Source organism: Gallus gallus, chromosome 13, assembly GCF_016699485.2.
Source record: "Gallus gallus isolate bGalGal1 chromosome 13, bGalGal1.mat.broiler.GRCg7b, whole genome shotgun sequence".
Lineage (NCBI taxonomy): Eukaryota > Metazoa > Chordata > Aves > Galliformes > Phasianidae > Gallus > Gallus gallus.
The window spans coordinates 2994811-3016587 of record NC_052544.1 but is presented as its reverse complement, the minus strand read 5'-3'; the positions used below and the strand labels follow the sequence as shown (position 1 = coordinate 3016587).

Genomic DNA, 21777 nt, shown 5'->3' with positions numbered 1-21777 from the left:
TTTCCCCTTCTATAGTGCAGGTAACAAATATTAAGCCTCTTAAAATCATGTTTTTAAGTCATAAGGGCAGAGATTATTGGTCTGCTGGTGAAACTGCATTAGTAACCACTTGTGGTCACAGGGGAAGTCTCAGTGAAAACTGTGCAGTTCTAAGGGGTGAAGGCTGGGAGGTTTCACCTCCTTTGGTATGGCTTATAGAAGCCAGGCTTCTGTTCTTGTCCCTGTAGGAAGGACAGTGCAGAAGGAAATAGCTGAAAATACTCTGGGTTCCTAATAGTGTTCAGTTATAAATCTTCTTAATTCTCATAGCTCTACGGCTTGACTCACTGTTCACTCACAAGTGCTGCTTTAGATTTATATTATTACTCCATCCTTCAGCATCCAAGGATAACCATGAATGTACAACCACGAGAAGGTATTTTTTAAGCCCTGGAACTTTGAGGAGAGACTTCTTCATATAGTTTTAATTTCCTCTTCCAGCTGTTCCTGTGACTTCCTGGTTTTCATTAAACGTCCTCCATTTGGCTGCTGAAAGACAAAGATTTTGCTCTTTTGCAAAACAGCCTTTTTATTATTTTGGTATTGATGTCAAATCTGGGTAGTCCAAATTCATTTTTATTGCACTGCATGGTATATACTTGTTAAGGATTTAGTGCAACTATAAACATCTCCAGAACTCCACAGTAGGGATAAAGTGTGAATTATGAACTTGCTAGAATGGGCTCTTTCTTCAAGGTAACCTGAACCTTTGTAGCTCTTCATAGAGATTTTATTAAGTAAACAGATGTTTGTTTGTAAATATTAGTGGAGGAATACTGCTTTGGTAATTGCATTGTTATTTCCCTTTTCCTGAGCAAATAAACAGATGCCTTAAACTGCCTTCTCGAGTTTATAACTTCCTGAAAAAGAGATTTAGCCTGTAAATATGTAAAAGATGGCAAAAATCAATGCTGATTTTAAAGCACTTAACATCTCTTATTCAGGTTCTCCATTCCCACAGTTTTACATCCAGCTGCTGCCTCATCATCTGCGTAGCTGGTGCCGATTGTACCTCTTTTGTCATCAGCTTTCATCTGTAGATCTGATAGGTTCAACTCACAGTCATTATGCATCTTCTGCAGACAAGGAAACCGGGGGATACCACTGCGAACTAACTGACCTTGCATCACCTGCCAGTTGAGGTATGCCTTAGGAATTTGTTTCCTTGGTCAGGAATAGGTGTCACGGCTTGTGAGCCAGGGAATGCGGCCTTACACCTGTGTGGACTGTGTGTCAGGAGGCTGTGGTGGCCCCTCCTTGTTGCTCCAGAGGAATCCAGGGCCAGCAAACTCCACTGTTAATCTCTCACTGAGCATCATCTCTCCGTCAGGAGGAAGGGAGATTTTCAACTTTCTTCTGGCTTTTTGATAAATTAAGGGAAGTGCTGGATGTCCCACAGGAGGAGGGCACACAACTTGCCTTTATAGAAGGGAGCAGTGAGCAAGCAAGCTGTTGTAGGCCAGGCAGCTGGGCAGGGATTCTCAAAGATGTACTGGAAAATGTACTGCTAGTCAGTGTGAAACTGTCATCTGTGCATTTGGGGTTCATCTTTTCTGGGGCTTGATAGCTGGGTTTTATAAACAGAAACACTCTGTCAGACATTGGTTCAGTAAGATCTTTGGCAGGGGCCCACATGGCATTCCCATGCCGGACTGCAAGATCAGCAGCTCCTCACTTGCCGTTGTAACCACTCCTCACCTGAGGAAAATGGCATTCCTTTGCTTCATGGGCCAATGTCTCAGAGGGATTCAGTTAGGAGAACTGCAGCATCCACTGTATATCTTGAGTGTTAGTTAAAAAAGGAAAGCAGGCATTAGTACACAAACCATAAAGCAGAATTCCACTGCAGTTGTGTGCATCGGTAGCTCAGTGCATCTGGCCCTCTACTTTTTGTCCCTGCTCCATTTCTCGTATGCTGAAGGGAAATTAGAGCAATTTGATTTTAGCTCACGTAGAATTAGGCAGAGGAATGCTGCAGAAGTCAGGAGTCTGGATTTTGGGCTGAAAGGTGAGATAAATGCAGGTAGGGGTAAACTTCACTTGGGTTTTTTCATTACGACACACGACAAAGGCATATTGATGGATTTGTTTTTAATAGGGATATTTTAAATATGGGCATTATAAAAATAGTGGAATACCTTGTTCAGAAAAAAAACACTTGGCATGCTTTTATAGCATTTTCTGTCTCACAAATGGAAAATTGTAAGACGTATCACAGGAATATGTTTGTAATGTAGTGCTGTGCTAGTCTGAGCTTTTGCATGGCAATTCTCAGAAGGAAGAAATCATGTTATATAAAGTAACTTCTTTTTACAATTTGTTCTAGTGTTCCAAACCTTAAATACTGGGGAAGATGTGAGACTGTGATTTTAAGAACTCTTCAGTTTCTAAATGACCTTTCTGTTGGATATCCTTTTTATGATGTATGACATTATTTGCATATAATAAGGTAAAAATTAAGGAGATTGTTGTTGTTGTTTCATATGCCGCATTTTAAGACAATCTAGGATATTAATGTTTATTTGCTTTGGTTTATATTTTCATATGTAGAGTTAGTGTTTTTTTTTAAAGGCTTGCTTATTTTCGCCTACTTATCAACAAAAGAGAAATCCAACTAGTTGCTTGTGGCCATCTGTCCCATTCCTAGTCTTAAAGTTAATACCACCGGTGAGTTCAACTGTATTGAGCTCAGGGTTGATTCTGTAAGCAGTTGGGAGCAGGACTGGTTCTACTTTGAGGATGTATAAACTAAGATAAGAAGCACAGCGCTCTTCTTATCTTTGCCTGATTCAAAGTTCCTCACTGTGTCAGTGTCGTTGTTCTACTGGGAGAATCATAAAAGTTGTGTGGGTTTTTTTGGTCTGGGTTCTAGTGTGTTTGTGAAAGTTTGCCCCAAGTGATTACTGTTAACTATCTATTAGCTGTTAGCTACTGTTAGCTATCTATTGCAAACCTTTTCTGGCTTGTTCTAGTATTCACTTGTGTATCGTAAGTTGGGGAAGAATTATTATTCTTTGAATTTTCAGTGGATTGAGAGGAAGATTAAAAACAAAAGATGATTATTTTTGCTGTGACAAAACATTTAAAGGTATACAGCAGGGAATAAACGATCAGAGCTCATAAAAGCATTCCATTGGGAAATCCTTTGCTATTTTAAAATAAAAACAGCTTTTTAGTAATTTTCTAGAGAAGATTGGTAGACAAGCAAAGGGGAAGGAAAGTAGAATATGACAACCAAAATAATTTTATTTCTCTACAGAACTGTAATCATATAAGAAGAATTCTAATATATTTCTGTCGGTAGAAAGATGACATTCCTTAAGTTAATTTTGTTTAGTGAAAAATCATGCGATGTTTACTTTTCTGTTTCTTTGACATACCGTTAAACAGCCAACTTAGGGTATTTTGGCTGTGCGTGCCTTTATGTTCTCGTGGCATCACAGAATTAGGACTGGGAAGGACTTGAAAGCGGAACGTTACTAAAAAATGTCACAAAAACAGAAGAGGAGACATTTATTTGATTAATGAGATTTATGAAGAGACTAACTTGCTCTCTCCTCTCTTATAGGATACGCTTATTGCTTCAGTTGGGTTCAAAACATAAAAGTAACCAAAAAATTTAACATGGTGCACCTAACTTACAGTGTCTGCCAATTTGTTCCTATATGTATACTTGCTGAAATAATCAGCCTCGTATTTCTGTGAAAGCCAATAAGCACTTAACGCTTCATACTGGGTTGTGGAGGCTTTCGGAGGCATTTATTCACATGCTAACTCTCAAGAATGGGGGGTCAGTGATGAAAATGATACTTTTTCCAAGGCTCAAACATCGGGATAGTTTTAGTTTTCAAATTACTCAAATTATATTTGCAGTAAATGAGTTTCTGCTCATGAAATAGACATAATAATGTCAGGACCTAGGAAGGATGAAAAAGTAGCTATTTAATAACCCAAGCTCTCCTGAAGAATAAAATTGTGATGAAATTGTATTTTTCTTGGCAGAAACTTCCTAACTGTTGCAAGACCATTTTCAGATGCATGGTCCCCAATGCATCGTCACAACGTAAAGCAGCACTGCCTCCATAAATATGCATCTTAAGCCTCACTGGAAATGTTTAAAGATGAGGAAAATAGAAATTAACCAAAATATAAATACCAAAAGGAGATGGAATTATTTTTCAATGGAAATACTTCAGACAGGAGTCCTGAGAACAGCAGCTATTCTGCTTAGCTGGGTGGGGTTGTACAAAGACAGCTTTAATGCCGGTTCACTTCGCCGTGATGTTGTATTAGTTAAGTTTAAAATTGTGTTCCCTGGCAAACCATAAAAGATTTCGAAAGTATTAGACACCCACTTTTGTGCTGGAATTTAATATGCAACTTTTTATTGGAAAATAATCGTCCTTGTCTGGCAAAATCCACCATGCAATATTTCTGTTAGTAGGCATAATGCAATAAAGACAGGGAGGGCTATTTATCACTACAAATTTTGAGGATTTCAGGATTCTTTTTATTATTTTAATATATTTCTTTGGTATTAAATCAGAAAAATGATAAATTACACCTGTCGACGCTGTTTTTCTTTTTTCCCAGAAAATGATCTACAACCCAATTTCACTGGTCATTTTGGCTTTTAAAGATATGTATTTTTTTCCTATAAAAAACTCTACCAATAGTTTTTTTTTTTAATAATAATACTGAAGTACTTTTTATTTCGAACATATGAAGTAGTTTATAACTACTTCCTGGCATTGCAAACTTTGGCCTTTTCACATTATATTAGTTCTGGTAAACGGCATTGGGTATGTACTGCTGCGAAAGAAGCAGCACATTGCTAAGATGCTGGATCCAGTGGATCAATTCCTGGTATTTGGTATAGATTAAACTGTGGCCAGCCTGAAAGGTTAAAATAATAATTTATTTAATTTCAGTACTTGTCCTGTAAGTCAATCAGCTTCTTGACAGCCTTTGAAATGGGATTATTTGGGGTTGGGGGTTTTTTTGGTGTTTTTAACTGTCCTTTTTTTTCTTTCTCTTTTTTTTTTTCTTCTTCTTTTTTTTTTTTTTTTTTTTTTTTGAATGATTCTCTAGGATTAAAAGCAAACCATTATTCCAGTAACTGTTGTATAATAGGAAGATTTAACAACGAAGGAGAAACATAAGGCATTATTAACAACAAAGGCAACAAATGACTGGAGCTGGTGTCACAGTTTACATTACTTTCACAATTATTACAGGTTTGCATATTTTGAAAGATATTAGCCCAATTGGATTTCAAAGCTCAGTTATTTGAATTATAAATCATTATGTCCCTCCTAGCTGATCAGTCCTGAAATATCTTTGAATTAATTTACATAATGGAATGTTAGTCATTCCTTTATGTCTTGGAAGCCATAGCGCTCCCTCATGCGCATTTAGTTCTTTCTAATAATTAACTTTTCCCCTGTATATTTCTGTGTCAAAATACTCACAGTTTCATTTCTACTTTGCACGGGGGCATGAGTTAAAACATTTTTGAGAGACTCTAAATTCTTTATCCATGTCTTTGTTAGCCTTACAACGCTATGGAAGGCTCTCTCTCTTAACAGGGAAAAATAAAGTATAAACTGTAGCTTTGCAATATAAAAACATGAAAATGCTGTAGATTGACAAAGAATCATCTTAAAACTAGATTAGGGGATTTTCTAATAGCAGCTATGAAACCTATTGGTACACTTTTATCCATTTAAAAAGAATTTAATCCATTTAAAATGAAAAGGGAAATTGTTTATTCCTATAAAAGTAATCCAACGCTACAATCAATTATGTGCAAGAATGGCAGAGTGAAGCACTTGGAGAGGAAAACAGAGCCATAGTAAGAGTTATGGGTGTTTGTGCATACATGAGTATATGCTCTCCTGTGAAGTTATACAGTTGCATACCGATTATTTCCTAAAGAACTCAATCAATGCCAAAGATAAATAGTATTCGGTAAGTGATTCCCATTTTTACAGTGCTTGTGAAGTGTCCAAATCCATAAGTCCTTTTATTTTGTGCTTTTGATGCATATTTCTGCTGTTTGTATTTTTTTTTATGATATTTTGGAAAAAGTGCCTTAGTACATATGGATGTATCGACGTGGAACTGAAACACTGGGATTTAAGTGACTTGCTGAAAGTTATCCAGCGATTTTATTTCAAATGAAGGAGAAGCAAGAGTTAGAAAATGTAGGCCATCGCTTGGCCCATTCTCTCCTTGTGTGCAGACGTCCCTGAAAGCAGCTCTACCTGCAGCACAAAAGCTGTACCTGCAGTGCAGTATTGGCCAACGTTATCTCCTTCCTCCAGGTCCAGATGTTTGAATCATTTGCGATAGGAAATTAGTGTGTCACCATGTTGTTAAAGATGTTTGTATTCATGCTGCTGGGAGAGGTTTCCAACCGTGGAACAAGTCTTGATCCCCTTACCTGTAAGAGCTTCTGCAACTTAAGCTTTGCAAGTTCAGCTTCTGTTTTAATACGACATAGGTTATCTTTTGTGTTACTTAGTGAACCCCCTTGGGAGCACTCGGCTGAGGCCGACACTAGGCTGCTTTTGTCCAGAGCTGGAGAGCTTTCCTAGTGCCATGGAGAGACCAACACAGCTCAGCCTTCCTGCCACAGTGCTTTCCTGGTGTCTCACCATCACTGCCTTGGGTTTAGCCACTGTGTAGAATGGGATAAGTCAGTTAATGCTGAGCAGTGTTCTGCTTCTAAGACTTCATACTCTAAGAGATGGATATTCAGTTCTTATACATCTGAAAATACTTTGTTTTAGTGTTTTACATAGCTTAGTATGTAGGAGATACACGTTTATCTGTTCTAACTGAAGCAGATGAGACAGGCTCATAAGATCGCCTCTGTGGTTCGGAGGCCCTGAGGTCAGTGCTGCTTAGGGCTGCTGCCAGTCCATTGCCCTTCTTCAACACAACCAGTTGCAAAACTGCTTCTACTGTGCTGGTAACGTGGGGATATCTGAGGAAAAAAATGGCCATTTCATATCAGAAACTCTGTTTAATTATATAAAAGTTATTTCATTCATCTCTTTTGTGACTAGAATATATGCCATGGAAAGTAATTGCTTTAATTAATAATAGATTATGGTCTTTAATGTTCTGAAGAGTCTCTCCATGACACATTTCCAGGTGAAATTCAACATCTTCTTAATTTACATTTGTTGTTGTTTCAGTCGGGACTTTTTTGTCACTAAAAAATCCTGTAAGTTTGTACAACCTGATGACGTAGTGGTAATGTTGCAAGGCTGGTATTTCCTTAACACCTGCTACTGACAGTCTCTTAAGAAGACTTGTGAAAATAGACACTGTGAAATTCCTGCTTCGGAATCACACAGTGAGTTCTCTTACAACATCAAAAAATGTTAAGTTTGTAGTAGATGTTGCAGAACATGTAACTTTTCATATGCTTATGTTCCAACAGAGTGCATTTCCCTTTCTTGGGCATCAGTGATAATTACTGACCTTAGGTGCCAGACAGTTTTCTTCACTGCCCTCACTCATCTTCTCATGATCAATTTAGGTAAGATCCTCCTCAGCTGTCCCTGCAACACCTTGGTATCTTGCTAAGGATTTGTAATGCTCTGAATTTTCTGAATTGCACAGTAAATAGTTGTGTTTGCATTTAAATCACCGCCAGTCAACTTCAGAGATTTATGGCATTAAGCAGTGGCAGCCTATGTGTTGCCTTCTGTTGGAGAAATAGCCAAGACCGGTTGGGTGTTTTTTTCTTTTTGCACAGAAGCATTTCCTAGTAGGAGACATTTACGAAACAAGGGCCTGAATAAGTGCTTTGAGTTTTGAAGTGATTAACTGATTGTGCCAGAACTTTACAGTCTCAAGTATAAGTTCTGTTTATTTCATTCATGCAAGTTCTCAATATACAGAGACCATGAGTTTAAGAGCATTGACCAGAGTACTGCAGATCAACTTTCAGCACTTGGGGTTATATCTTGAGTTGTCCTTTGGAGATTACAGAGGTCAGAGGCCCAGAGCTGATCAGAGCTGTGGGCCTATATCAGCTGGGGATCCACCTTACAGAAGGCTTTCTGGAGGCAGGCATCTGTAGAAGTTCTAAGATGGGGCTGCTGATGAGAGCTTTCAAAAAATAACGCAGCAAGTCTTTCATGTCCTGATTTGTAATCCTCACACAAGGACTTAACTGGGCAACGTGCAGAAGAGTTGGACACAAGGCTGTAAGTCAATAGTAGTTGATATTCCCTTTGATGTTAATGGGTTCCTGTTCTATCTGCTGCTAATCACTGATGAAAATAGTTGAGTTGGAGACAAGACCAAACTATATTCATCAGCTTTTGTTAAAGAATGGCAGCTGTGACCTGGACCTGTCTTTTCTTGGCTAAGCATCAAATTAACATAAGCAGTAGTAGATACCTTTTTCTAGGTTACACATAGAGATTCAGTAATGTTTCCTGTAGGTGGAAAAAAAAAAAAAAAGGTAAAAACAAGATTGTAAGTATTAAAAATAACACCACGTTACAGGTGGTGTAAACATACATGAGACAGAATGCAGGCATGTGACTTATAACTGGCTACAAGCTAATAAAGGCCATTTTGACTCTTCTGGATTTACATCTCTACAAGGTCTGACATGGAGCTTCTGAAAAAGACATGCATCAGTCCCTTGGCCATTGTCCTTTTTGTTCCTCCTGAAGTTAATTTAGAATTGAACTGGTAGAAAAGCACATCTGGAGCAACAAACAAGTCTAAGATTGCATTTTAGGATCCAAATTAAAAAAAAAAAAAAAAGCACACAGTATATTGTGCTTTGTGTGTGTTTGCACAAGAATTAAGTGGTAGCATTACGTGAATCAAGGGATATTGTCAAACTGTGCCTAGTTGTATTTTTAGACCAAAAAGCTACTTGGTCTTGGAGTAGAGGGAATGGCTTCAAGCTGAGCCAGGGGAGGTTCAGGCTGGACGTTAGGAAATACTGCTTCTCTGAAAGGGTGGTCAGGCACTGGAATGGGCTGCCCAGAGAGGTGGTGGAGTCACCGAGCCTGGAGGTGTTCAAAGAGCGTCTGGACATTGTGTTGAAGGACATGGTTTAGTGAGAACCATTGGTGATGGGTGGATGGTTGGACTGGGTGATCCCGTGGGTCTTTTCCAACCTTAGCGATTCTATGATTCTGTGATTCTAAGCATTGTACCAATTGTCTTCTCCAGCTTTTTCAAGTTACAAGTTTCAAGATATCAAATCTTTTTGTACAATATATCTAAATAACTTAGGAAGGAGTAAAAGTAGGATAAATTTTCAATGATGGAATGTTCTGAGTAGCAGTTTGTTGCAGAAATGTTTTTGGAGACTAATCAAACACAGTAAATTCTGGATATTTACCTCTTAAACAATGTGCTCCTGGAGTGACTGGCAAAATATGGCTGTAGTGGAAAAAACAGTAATATATTAATTATTATTTGCCTTAAGATGTACTTTGGATTCTGTTGAATCATTTTAACATTGTATAACTAGACTTTGAAATCTTTATGTGTCCCAGATGGTCTTTTTAATAATTTGGGGTAGGGGCATTTAGAATTGCACCATTTTGTCTGACTGGCTCTTGGTCCAAGATTTCTAAAGTATTGTGTTGTGTGAATTGCAGAGTAACCAAAACTAATACCAAAAAAAAAAAAAAAAAAAAAACCCACCTGTAAAAGGTATGTTTAGAAGATTTTTAATAAGGATTAGTAAATTTTTATCATTTCCTTTTTCACTGCTCAAAGTAGCAGATCTGAACTATGGAATACGCCTTCAGGAGCTATTCTGCATCATTTGTCAGCATCCTGTACTTACAGGTATATGTAGTTGTGCTCAGTGCCAAACCTCTCCAAGTAAAGCAGGTTTAAACAGTATTGCCTTAAGCCACGTGTGGATCTGATGTAATGAACAAGTGAGGTAACTTTTTTTTTTCCATAGGACATTGAAGATGTGTATGTGTAGTTTGAGTTACAGCAAATGAACCATAGTAGATTTGTTAAGTGTAGGTTCTTTCCTTCCTTCCTGCAGTTAGTAGTGCAGTGATCACAGGGTGTGGATGTTGCTTACATGAGACTGTGAAAGAAATCTTTAGATAATAATTTGGTATGTAATTAATAGGAGGCATAAAATATATAAAGAGATGGAAAATAACATGAACAGTAATTGTTTAACTTTTAGGAGGGTAAAAGGAGGCTCAAGCTTGTTGATGAGGAGAACAGAAACTAGTACTTTATTGGAACTGACTGAGGAAAGAAGACAGAAAAGGCTGGATGAATGCTGTGGAGTACTGTGAATAAGAGGGAGGGGACAAAAGGGCTCAGGAAAGGCAAATAAAAAGGGTGAATCGGGTCAGCAGAAAGGAATGGAGAGAAGATGGCAGAGACGGGCAAAGATGGATGGATGGGATTAGAGTCCCATTCCCAAAGTCCACCAAATCCTATTGCTGCCAACAATGGCTTTGAAATCTGACACAGCATCTCAGCTTCCTCTGTTCTGCATGGGCAGGATGGAAGTTACAGACGTCATCAGTTAGTTTGCTAGTTTGAGAAAGTTCTTGAGCATAGTTTGTGATATGAACGTTCTGATTCATCAGCTGTTGTCAATGAATGCAGCAACAGCAGTAAGCTATTGAAAGTGTTTATTTTGCTTTAAAAAAAATCCAGAAAGCTGGGCATGAAAGCCCTGTGTGAAAAGGAAGCAGCCCAGGTCACAAAGCCAAGTGTTCAGAACTGGGAAGATGCTGTAGCTGAGATCACCCATGGAACGTCCATTGCCTCTCCACTGTAAATACACTGACTGTTATGAGACAGCTGTAGTTGCAGGTTCACAATTACTCTCTTAGAGGTATTTGCCTGTTTCAGTTCAGATGATGTGTCATCCCGGCTTAATGAGCAACTACTGAGTATTTTGTTTTTTCTCTGTTGTTTTCTGGATTTGTGTGTTAGTCCACATTTTGCTTTCAGTTGGGAAGACAGAAGTTTTCTGTTCTGGGGTGGCTTATTTGGTCTTTGCAGTATCCCTGTGAGACAAGAGGTTGGAATTAGACCCGTTTCACAGATGGGTATATGTAACATAGAAGCAAAACTTTGAAGTTTATTCTAATTTTTTTCCAACTAATTTGGTACACGGGAGACTCCACTGATGTTTAGTTATGACTTAGAGTGTGTCTGTTGTATCCATCAGTTGCCCAGGAAATAACAGTCCGGAATAAATGGTATTGCTGGGGTCAGAGAATGAAAAAGATCCCAGAGTTGGATCAAGGAGAAGTCCAGGCCAGGTGCTATCGTTGGCACTGACCACTGACTGATAGGTGCTCAAAGCAAAGGGTACCAGGCCTTTCTCCTGTAGCCTTTCCTAGATTTGATTTGCCAGTTAAACAGAAGGGAGAGGAGTCCTATAGCAAAGAGCTCTTTAAAGAACATAAATTAAGTTTCCACTCTTAATTGATCTAGAGAGGATGAGTGGGTGTGGCAGGAAGACTACCTGTGTTAAACAGCTAAACATAAGTAGCATGAGTACCAATTCCTGTGCAAATTGCCATTGATAAAAATGTGTTGTAGTTTATAATTACGTGTTCAGCACTATAACAAGGCAATGGAACAGTCCAGTCTTCCAACTGTGTAATCAGGACAATCTTTTTTTTCCCTTTCCCACAACGCTTTCCTTCATTTGCTCCAAGTTCACACCTCTGTAACAAAGGAGGTGATGGTGCTACACAGGTAACCCCAACACAATCCGGATTTATTTCCATGACAGCTTCCTCCTGTATACCGAGTAGGTAGGAGGTAGAAAATACAGCATTGAATCATAAAAGGTAATGATTTAAATGAGATATACACATGAAAGAGTCTAATTCACTGCTGCAGCCTTAAATCTAACATTTTCTAACTGTTGAGTCTTGATATCTTACGTGAATGTTCTTCTATGGCATGGAGCAAATGGTGTCTGGTGAGCAGAGAAAACACAAACAAAAGGAGAAAGGTGTGAAATGCAGAGACATGCCAGTCTCAGTTACAACCTGTGTGCGACCAACTATCTGTCTTTTATTTATATCTCATTTAAAAATACCTCTGTGTCGAATCTCAGATTTCTCTTCTTGTAGTTCTGATGAAAGTTCCAGTGATGTCAGTGAGATTTTATTGTGACAGCTTGAGAGATTAACCCTCCTGAAACAGTGGTGTGAATATGATGGGATCCTTTTCTGTGTTTTGTTTCTTTTCCTGTAGGTGAGGATGAGAATGAGTTTAAGAATTTCATGCTGCCCCTCACAGTTTCATTTGAGAGTGTGACTCAGATGCTCAACAGTAGTTCAGAACAAGAAGAGGCAAAGGTAGGTTTGTTTCAATTACAGGGAAATAAATTACTGATGGAAAAGACTTATAGTAGGGCAGCTGTTCAGCCACAGATTGTCATCTCAGTTGTTTTTCTCTCTTTTGAAGTGTATACACCTGTATATTGATATGTATATTAATATTTGTATGCATATGTGGATAATTGGGTAGGTAGGCAGTGGAGATACAGAGGCCAGGAACGACTGTCATGAAAGAAGCTTTGTACAAATATTTGATAAAACCTTGGGATTTTCAGCACTTTATGGATCAAGTGACCTTGTTTGAGTTCCATTTGTAATCAGAGGGAAAATGTTAATTCATTGATAGTTGATCTGTCTCATATTTCCCTTTTCTACACTAGATCTTATTGTGTTTATTAACATATCTATTTGGGAGTATAAGGGGATGTATTGTAACACGCTTGATAAAACACTGCTGCTTTAAAGTATTTTTTTTCAAACAAGAATTTATTATATAAATCAAGACTTTATTAAATGGCTGGGCATATATGTATAAATAGGAACTGGTCTTGAAGTATTGCACCCTTAAACTGAACAAAGTGATTAGGATAACTGATAGCTAAATAAGGTTTTTATGTGCCTGTGGGAGCCATATTAGGATTGATTTGACAAGTCAGTTCAGCTGTGGCAACAGTCATAATATCTAACACAACATTATGTTTTATTAGTAAAATCCTTAAGTGCAGCAAGCTGTTTGTGTCAAAACAACAGTATATTTTAGGGAAGAAAAAGACTTGCTAGATGCAAGCTGCATCATCAGGAATGATAATATATTAGGGAGCTATTGCATTAAAGAGAGCCCCTTCTACTGCCACTGAATAAATAGTTAACGGTGCAGGCTGGAGCCTTGCCTCAGCCACACAGGGTCATTTGGAAGGGACCCTCACACCAATCCACTATTTTAAAGGAGTTTATAAAATAATGTAAAATTAAACAGACATCATCATTTTTATCCACTTCTCTTTGTAAGAAAATGAACAGATAGGCTAGAAATATTTACCCGGAGATTTATCTGTGGTACACATCTGACATTAACAGGGGATGCACGGTTCACAGTAATCATTTGAGTTGAGCTATTGTCTTTTAAAAACAATGCTTAATATTATTTCAGTGTATAATTATTCTAGTTTCCTTAATTTTGTTTATATATTTCATTTTAATATCTTTTTGGTTGTGCCATACAGGCAGTTAAACTATTAGGGGTTCATCCTTTATATTTTAAAGTCATTATTTCAGGCAGTTGGGACGAAGAGGTCACTGGCTGTGGTTATCCCTTCTGCAGGAGGCAGCATTTACCTCGTGTGAGAATTCTGTTTATTAAAATGATTTTGCTGCTGTCCTGCCTGGTTTGTTAGGAACCATCTCAGCAGAGAAATTTTAATGGAGTGCCAGTGATATATTCCTAAACTAGCAAGTTCTTAACGACCCTGGAAAGTGACTGCTTGATTACACTTTAACGGTATTTGCAAATAAAATCACAAGTAATTAAGGGGAAATCTCCAGGCTTTTGAGCAAGTTTGATGCATGATAACTGCCTGATTCAGCTTCATCTAGAGTAATGCTGTGTAGACAAGAGCTACTGAGATCAATAGCAACATAATGATAGTGGCAGAATTAAGTGAGTAACCTGAGAACTGTGTCTTCAAAATGCATGCAGCTGCCACAAGCCAGGGCCACACAGTGCACTCCGTGCTTCCGTCCTAAATGTTCATCAAAAGACGCCCTGCAGGAAAATGGAGTTAGATGCTCTTTATTGCTGATCGTGTCTCTTGCCACATTTATCAGGGAAATTGGATTAGCAGTTGGCAGCTGCAGGTAGACAAGGTTCTGCAGTGATTAAATATGCAGCTTGGCTGCATTTGTTGTGACAGACCTTTAGTAAATTCTACTGTAAGCACCATCTGTCTAATTTGTATAAAGAAAACTTGGTGCTTTAAGCTACTGATAAAGGACTAAATCTGTTGCTTTATCATAAACAAAACTTTTGCTCTAAATTCTCTTAAATGTAATTTATTAGGTTAAAGCTATTTTTCTATCACAATGAATAAATAATACATGCAAAAGTGCTTTCAGGTACTTCATTTCCCAAGTACTGAAAACAAAAACAGTTCAGTTCTTCAATAAAATGCTTAGTATTCCACTCCACGGGGAGATGACACTGTTAAAATATCACTATGAAAATGGTCCAGGACTGCCAAATTCATTTAATTTGTGGTTTTTACTAGGACTTTCTAGCTGGCGAGGGTTTTTGTTTCATATTTCTGAACTGCACCATTGAAAAGCAGTCACAGCAAGGGAGCTCTTTCTTTTTAAAATACATCTGTAATCGTTCATTCTGCATACAGAACATATGTTTAGGTTTCTTTTCCGGCGAGATCAAACATAATTGGAGATGGCTTAAGTGATTGTGGGTCGCTTTTTGCCTCTACGAGCTCCTTCTTCGCGTTTTGGTATTAATACGAAAGATGCCCAATATTAAAACTGAGGTAATTTTCCCCTAAGAATTTTGGGGTCTCTCTTGCCAACCCGGTGAGGTAATGCACTGACCGGGCAGCCCGAACCTCAGGCAGACTTTGTTTAGAGTTGTGACATCATCAGGTTTGATAGAAACGGGTGGAAAAAAGCATCTGAGGAAAAAGCAGTTCAATAGCAACATGCTATCTTTAGCCGGTTTGTAGAAACTCCATGCTGTTAAATTATTTAAAATCCTTGATTTTCAGCTTGCACACATTAAAAGTTTTCACACTAAGTGCCAAATGTTGCAAACAGCACTTTAACAGAATGATTTTGCTTTGATCCCTGTAGCAGTTCCTGAATAATTTATCACAGGTTATTGCCTTAATTCTGGAGAGGGATAGAGCAATAAAGGCAGATGAAAACACTCCAGTTGAAACACCTTGGGGCCTGCTCATTCCTCTGACACGGCTCTTTTGTTGGAACTATTTAGAGGTTATTAAGACGTGTCTCCAGAATTAAGAGTATGCTGTAAGGATGAAGACAGCCATCTTAATTCTAAAGACAAAGCGCAATGACCCTTCACCTTTTTTTTCCTTTGTTGTTATTATATAGTAGAATTATGAGGGTAATATTATAGCTGCACCCAGTAGTGCCACTATGGTTAAGGGTCTGTCAGACTTTCCATTACAAACCCTGTTTTGGGGGTGGGTGCCGTGAGGAGTCTCATCCCTGCTCAGTTGCTGCAGTCAGGCAGTGGGCACACGCTGCCACTCGGGGTGGTTGCTCTGAAAGCATTTCCACGTTCATTTCTTTCCTTTTAAAAACCTGCTGGAAGGGCTCAGTCGGGGCTTTGAACCAAAACGCTGCAGTTTGTAACCATTGGTTTGATTTGACGCTCGAGGAAGAATATTTTAAAACTGACATTTGATCAGAATTGTTTCGTTAGTAAGAAAATCAATGTGTAAGCCTGAGTACCAATGACGAGATGTGTTCGCTGTGTGTCGTGTGTTTATTGTAGTTTGCATCTCATCTTACTCGTTTTGCAGTTAGTGGTGCTGCTATCTGCTGTCGCTTTGGCCCAGCAGTGGCTGGTTGTAGTTGGGATGAAGCAGTGTCTTCATGTGCTCTTCAGATTGCTCTGTTAAGTTTGCAGGGCACTTTCAGTCCCCCGGGGTGACAGCCTAAAAGCAGACAGATTGTTGTGTAATATTGTTTGCCACTAATAAGTTTTGTGCACGTGGGTGCTGCTTGAAAAATCATCGTAGGCCAGTAAATGTGAAAAACTGAAATGTCTTGGGAATTGGATAGTTTTGGTGAGGTCCTGGCCTGGTTTTTATTGCTGTTGGTTTGTTGGCTTTTTTGCTAATGTGACTTAAACATATACGGAATCCAGAGTGATTTTTGCTCCAACTGAAGTTTCAAGATAGTTGTTAGCAGTGACTTAAATGGGGCAGGATTTGTCTTGGGATTCTGTAGCTCTGTACAGGCTGCCCGGACACCCTCAGCTGTCAGAGGTCTTTTTGTCAGAGTTCTGATTCAGAGCATCTAAACCACTGAGTTCTCTGGAATTGTATGGGACAAGAGCATTAACTACTGTGCTGCTTTGTAGATTGAGGCAATTTATCATGAATAATATAATTAATGGTATGGGCTTCTTAATAACGATATCTAAACTGAAAGGCAGAGCAAGCATGTTATGTGGGTATACATTGGGTTGGTTGCATTCATCTAGACCATGTTCTAGACACCACAGCAAGATGGCGAGTTCAGTGTCAAGCAAAGGCAAGTTCATGTCTATCCAGGGACTGCAGCTCTCCTTCTTCCTCACATCAGCCTTTTCTTTGTGCAGTTTTCTTTACCTCGTTTTATTTTATTTTATTTATTTATTTTATTTTATTTTATTTTATTGTGGCTGGAATGGGCAAAAGAACCAAAATCGTTCTGGAAGATTTCCGCTTCCCTGTGTGTTGTTGCGTTTTTGTATCCCTTTGGAAAGAAGTGTAAAGCATTGCTGCCTTGCTCTCTTCATTCTTTATGTTTTGGCTGCCATGTCTGCCACAGAATTATTTTTATGTGGGCAAAACAATGCACAAAGTATGAAAATGCAGATAAATGTAAGCATAAAGTTACGATTTTATGTCATATCTTCTCGGTATTGAACACTTCCTCTCTGGTGATTTCAGAGTCCCATTAAAGTTAATGAGAGTTGAGACCTCTGAGCATCTCGAAAGTTCAGGCCATTACAACAGAAAGGAAGTGCAAATATTAAAATACTCCTAGCAACCTCACTGCTGTTTCAGAGAGAACTCAATTTATCCTCAGATAAATCTACATGTATGCCATCCAAGTCAATTGGACTAATGTGTCTGTATAGGAAAAGTAGAAATTAGCCCTTGTGTAAGATTGCATTTAGCAATTTAACAAGGCATCAGCTATGATTTGCTCTTTGTGTGGTCAGTTACAATTAATACATGAATCTTACCTTTTCCATCCCTTAACTCTATCCATATTACGGTATTATCATTGAGTGCAGTTCTGAAATCTCTCTTTTAAAAAGAGAACTCCTGGCTGTTCTGTTGCTGTGCTTGTATGTTTTTTTAACCAGGTTCTGCAGTACTGTGGGCTTCATAATGGAAAAAAAAAAATCCCCACAAACCCCACCTGCCATGCCTCGATTAGATTTATTAGTACTAATTCATTGTCAAAAAGGAATATTTGTTTAACTACATTCAACGATGTGTTTATACTGTGAAAATACTTTTCATTCACTAATGTTTTTAATTATTTCTATTAATTATCGTGAAAAACCCTTTTAGTAGGGGCTAATTATCTACTGTAGTTTTGTCTGCCTTTGAGCTGGTAAGGTTCTGAAGCCACTATTCATTAAAGGGAAGAACAGTATCTCAGAACTAATGTTAATGGAGACTCGCTTGGTCCTCTGCAAACAAAACGTCAGCACTTTTTGGAGAAGCCTATTTTGGAAAATGACTTCAAAAAAAAGAAAAGTAGTTGAAATAACAGTACAATGAGAATCTCCGTATAACCTTAAATGTAGCTCGTTATGACTACCAATTAGTCTTAGACCTCATTTTAAAATAGCACAGGCTTAAATTAACATTTTATTGTTATTGCTACTTTAAATATATTAATACAGGAAGTACTTTTAAACTTAATGTGCTGTATTCGAGCATTGTTTTAATTTGCATTATTCATTAGTATGGTATATTGAATAATCAGAAGCATTTTCTAAGCATTTTGGTAGTGTTCTCTCTGTCAAAGTTGTGGAAATCTTGTTTGTTAAAAGAGTCTCGGTGTTTTTTATTAAAAAGAAAGTATTTGAGCAAGGCATTTAAACTAATGAATCAAAATCAGATATGTGGTCATTATTGGCTGATTATTACTCCATCTGCTCTGTGCTAACGTGAAAATCAATTACTGTGTCTCTTTCCCACTGACAGCGTATGTTGATCGGGCTGGCAAGAGATCTTCGAGGGATTGCCTTTGCACTAAACACAAAGACCAGCTACACCATGCTGCTTGACTGGATGTATCCTTATTACACGATGACAATACCAGCTCTGTGCACAGAGGGATACCAGGCCCCTTGCATTAGTTTAATAGTATGGCACAGTGGGGAAGAGGAAACAAAGCTAAATGAACTAATGTGTAATCAGCTAAAATTACAGCACAATGGCAACCGTGCAGTTAACTGGGAAAGACCACAGAGAGGTCACTTTTTTGTTATGTCACACTGCTAATCTGGAAAACATATCCAAATGGTTTCTGTCCCTGCTTAAATCCGTAATGTTTTTGTGAAGAGAAAGCTGTGTCTTAAAGCACGATGTACCTACGATTGTTTTGACATCAGAAGTGCTTTAAAAAAGCCCTGTACAAGTGCAGTCTGGGGGGATTTCTCTCTGGTATGAATCATGTCTTTAATTTAGTCAGTTACTTTCTATTTATGTCAACTCTATTAATATCGCAACACCTGCAGTCTTCCTGATCAGAAAAAAATGGACTTCTGAAACCAAAATCCAAATGTTTAGGCTGCAGTTTTCTTTGATAAATAATGATAATGCAGCTCTGTTTGCTTTTAGTATCACATGCATTTTTGTACCAACAAAGATAATAATACTCGTGGGTGTTTTCTGAATACTTAGAGAAACGGTTTGTATTTTCATAAATACAGCAGCCGTAATTCTTTTTAGGCACAGTCATATTAGTACAAAAATACTGCAGTTTGTAGTGAAGCAGCGGCAGCTATTGGCTTTGTAATTTAGATCTCCAAGCTGTGGAAGTTAATTATGGTTATTTTATGAACAGAAAAAAATAATGTTCAAGTACAGCTGCGTGTTTTATTAGAAATGAAGCTTCTAAAAATATGAAATAATGAATATCTTCTGTTTGATCGATTGATTGATTTTAAAGAAAAAAAATGCATTTTCAGAAATGGTGACCAGGACATTATCCTGAAGGGATGACAGGCTGTAGAACTGAGCCTGATACGATCTGATAGACATCCTTGTGTGGTGGGTAGAAGGATTGTGATGACCGTTCAGATAAGCCCTATTTAAGACCTTAACAAGCTAGCAGTGATTCTGTCCATGTGCAGGCTCTGCTTGCATGACACAGCTTGCAGGAAAAAAAAATGCAAAACAGAAGGCAATATAATCTTCTTTTCCTTTAAAAATCAATGGAAAGCATCACTTAATTTCAGATTCAGAGGGCTGGAGAAAAAAAAAAAAACAACAAACCATGAAGCCAGTCTGTGAATTAGCATCTCATTTTCTAGGGAGCGCCATTGGGGTACGTTTAACTTCATTAGTACTGTTTGTGCTTATGTTACTCTGAAACTTAATAATACAGTCTGGAGGATGTGTAAAAGTAGATCAGTATTGTTTCAATTTCAAATTCATTTTACTTTGTTTTTCCTGGTACGGCACGAGTATCACACTGCTCTGTGCTAAACTGGAGAGCTCCAGCTATAGAGAGAGGGAGAGGAGAGACTTACCTCCTCTGCATCTGAAAGAAATGGATTCATCCATGAAGGTTTTTTCTGCAAGGATCCAGGATACGTAACTCTCAGGACCCTTTCCTGTATGAATTAAAAATATATATATATTATTAATTTCATTTTATAATTTAAGTTCATTTCACATAAACAAAACCAGCCTTAAACTTCTGGATTTCATGAATCTATATTAAGAGTATAAATAGACTAAAATGGGTCTTTGTGGCATTCGAAGCTCAAGCTTTCCCAGGTACCTTTCCCTTGCACAGGTTCAGAATATCTTTCCTTACCACCTCTGGCTGTAAAGGATAGGTGTGTGCTTCTGAGCAGTGGCTTTCACCTCATTTGGCTGAGTCCAGTTTCATCCAGGTATCGATCCAAAGCATTATAGCAGAATAAGTTGCTGTTATCTCAGTTCCTATGTGCTGTACATAAAGACAGGAAGGAAAACACATAGAGAAGGGAAGGTCAGCATCTGATTGCATCATGTTACGTTTAAATATCTTTTGACTCGTGTATTTCTTTTCTAGTTTCAAATATAGTGTCAGAAAATTAAAAATTGACTTAGATTCCAAAGGCAGGATGTTTTTCCAAAGAGATTTTATTCTGTACTATTTGAAGCTTTAGTCTTTTAACATTAAAAACTGCAGATACAGGATATTAGCCAAAATAACTTTTGTTTACTTGCATTTGTTCAGTCAATAACTAATACGGATAGGCAAGAGATAGAAGTGTGAGCTTTTAATACTGTGAGATAATTGTGAGTACTGAAGAGGCACAGAAGCAGTTGCTTATAAATCACTGACAGCAGAATCTTCCAAGGAAATGTTTTGGGTCTCATCCCTCTGTCAGCAAATGAATTACCCGTAGTGTTCGCTCAGGTGAGAGATTCCTCTCTTCTTTTCTGATTCAAGTGTTTAGGATTTCACTTTTGTCCAGCAGATGGCAAAAATGAGCAGAAATAATGCCTTTCAAGTCCTTTCAGTCTTGAGGGGAGCTGGGGGGGGAGGGCGGGTGACACCACTGTGTCTCTGTTTTACCATTATGATAGAGTTATTAGGATCATGGTTTAGAGGTGAATCGTCAGGTATGCTCAAGCTGCACTAGGTTGCCAAATAGGGCTGTTATGTAGCAGGCTTGCTTATACTAATTGAGTTTCTGTAGCAAATCAGGCTCCTTGGAAAAAGGCCAAAGGCTTTTCATAATTGTATTGACAAGAAAATGAATATGATAAATGGTGTTCATTCAGCTGAGACAAGATTTATAGTTTTCCTCTGGCAAGGGATGAAGAGAAAATACTTACAATAATAGTGAAATTTGTTTTAAAGTTGTATTAGGTGATCTCTCAAAAAAAAAAACTGGATTAAAATATTTCAAAATTTTTTCAGCAGTTTTAGGTGTTATGTGTAGCATCTTCCTAAAGAATTCCCATAGTGAAAGATCACAGAACCATAGAATGGCTCAGGCTGGAAGAGACAGTAGAGATCATCGAGCTCCAGTGCCCTGCTGTGGGCAGGGTTGTCCCCCACTAGATCAGGCTGCCCAGGAGATGAAGGAAAACATCACAGAAACCAGCAAAGAGAATTAAACAAACTGGATATGGAAGTCATTTATTCTTCCCCAGACACGGAAGTCAAGCTGTCATTGATTCCAGTACCACAGCTCTGGGAAGTTCTTGCCTTTTATCATTGCAACATGTAGTCGCTGTCATTTGTAGGTCAGTCTTGAACTTGAACGTGTAGCTGTTTGGGCCTCAAGAAATGGGAATTGTTTGAAAATAATCAAAGTTTGGTTTCCTTAATGGTGATGATGGTTGTCATCATGTATTTCATTCTGTTTCTTACTTCAGGACTGCCTGAACAAGATGCTGAATGTTTAATGTGTTTCTTCCTGCTA

General features: G+C 38.2%; 1 protein-coding gene across 1 annotated transcript in view; it reads left to right on the top strand.

Annotated features, from left to right (window-relative positions):
• The window catches only part of RANBP17 (RAN binding protein 17), a 149991-nt gene that overhangs the window by 84455 nt on the left and 43759 nt on the right, over nucleotides 1–21777 (top strand). The window contains 6 exon segments of the mRNA XM_046900429.1: nucleotides 2366–2448; nucleotides 7344–7409; nucleotides 7495–7528; nucleotides 7530–7591; nucleotides 12289–12392; nucleotides 18329–18417. Coding sequence (XP_046756385.1) covers nucleotides 2366–2448; nucleotides 7344–7409; nucleotides 7495–7528; nucleotides 7530–7591; nucleotides 12289–12392; nucleotides 18329–18417 — 438 coding nt within the window.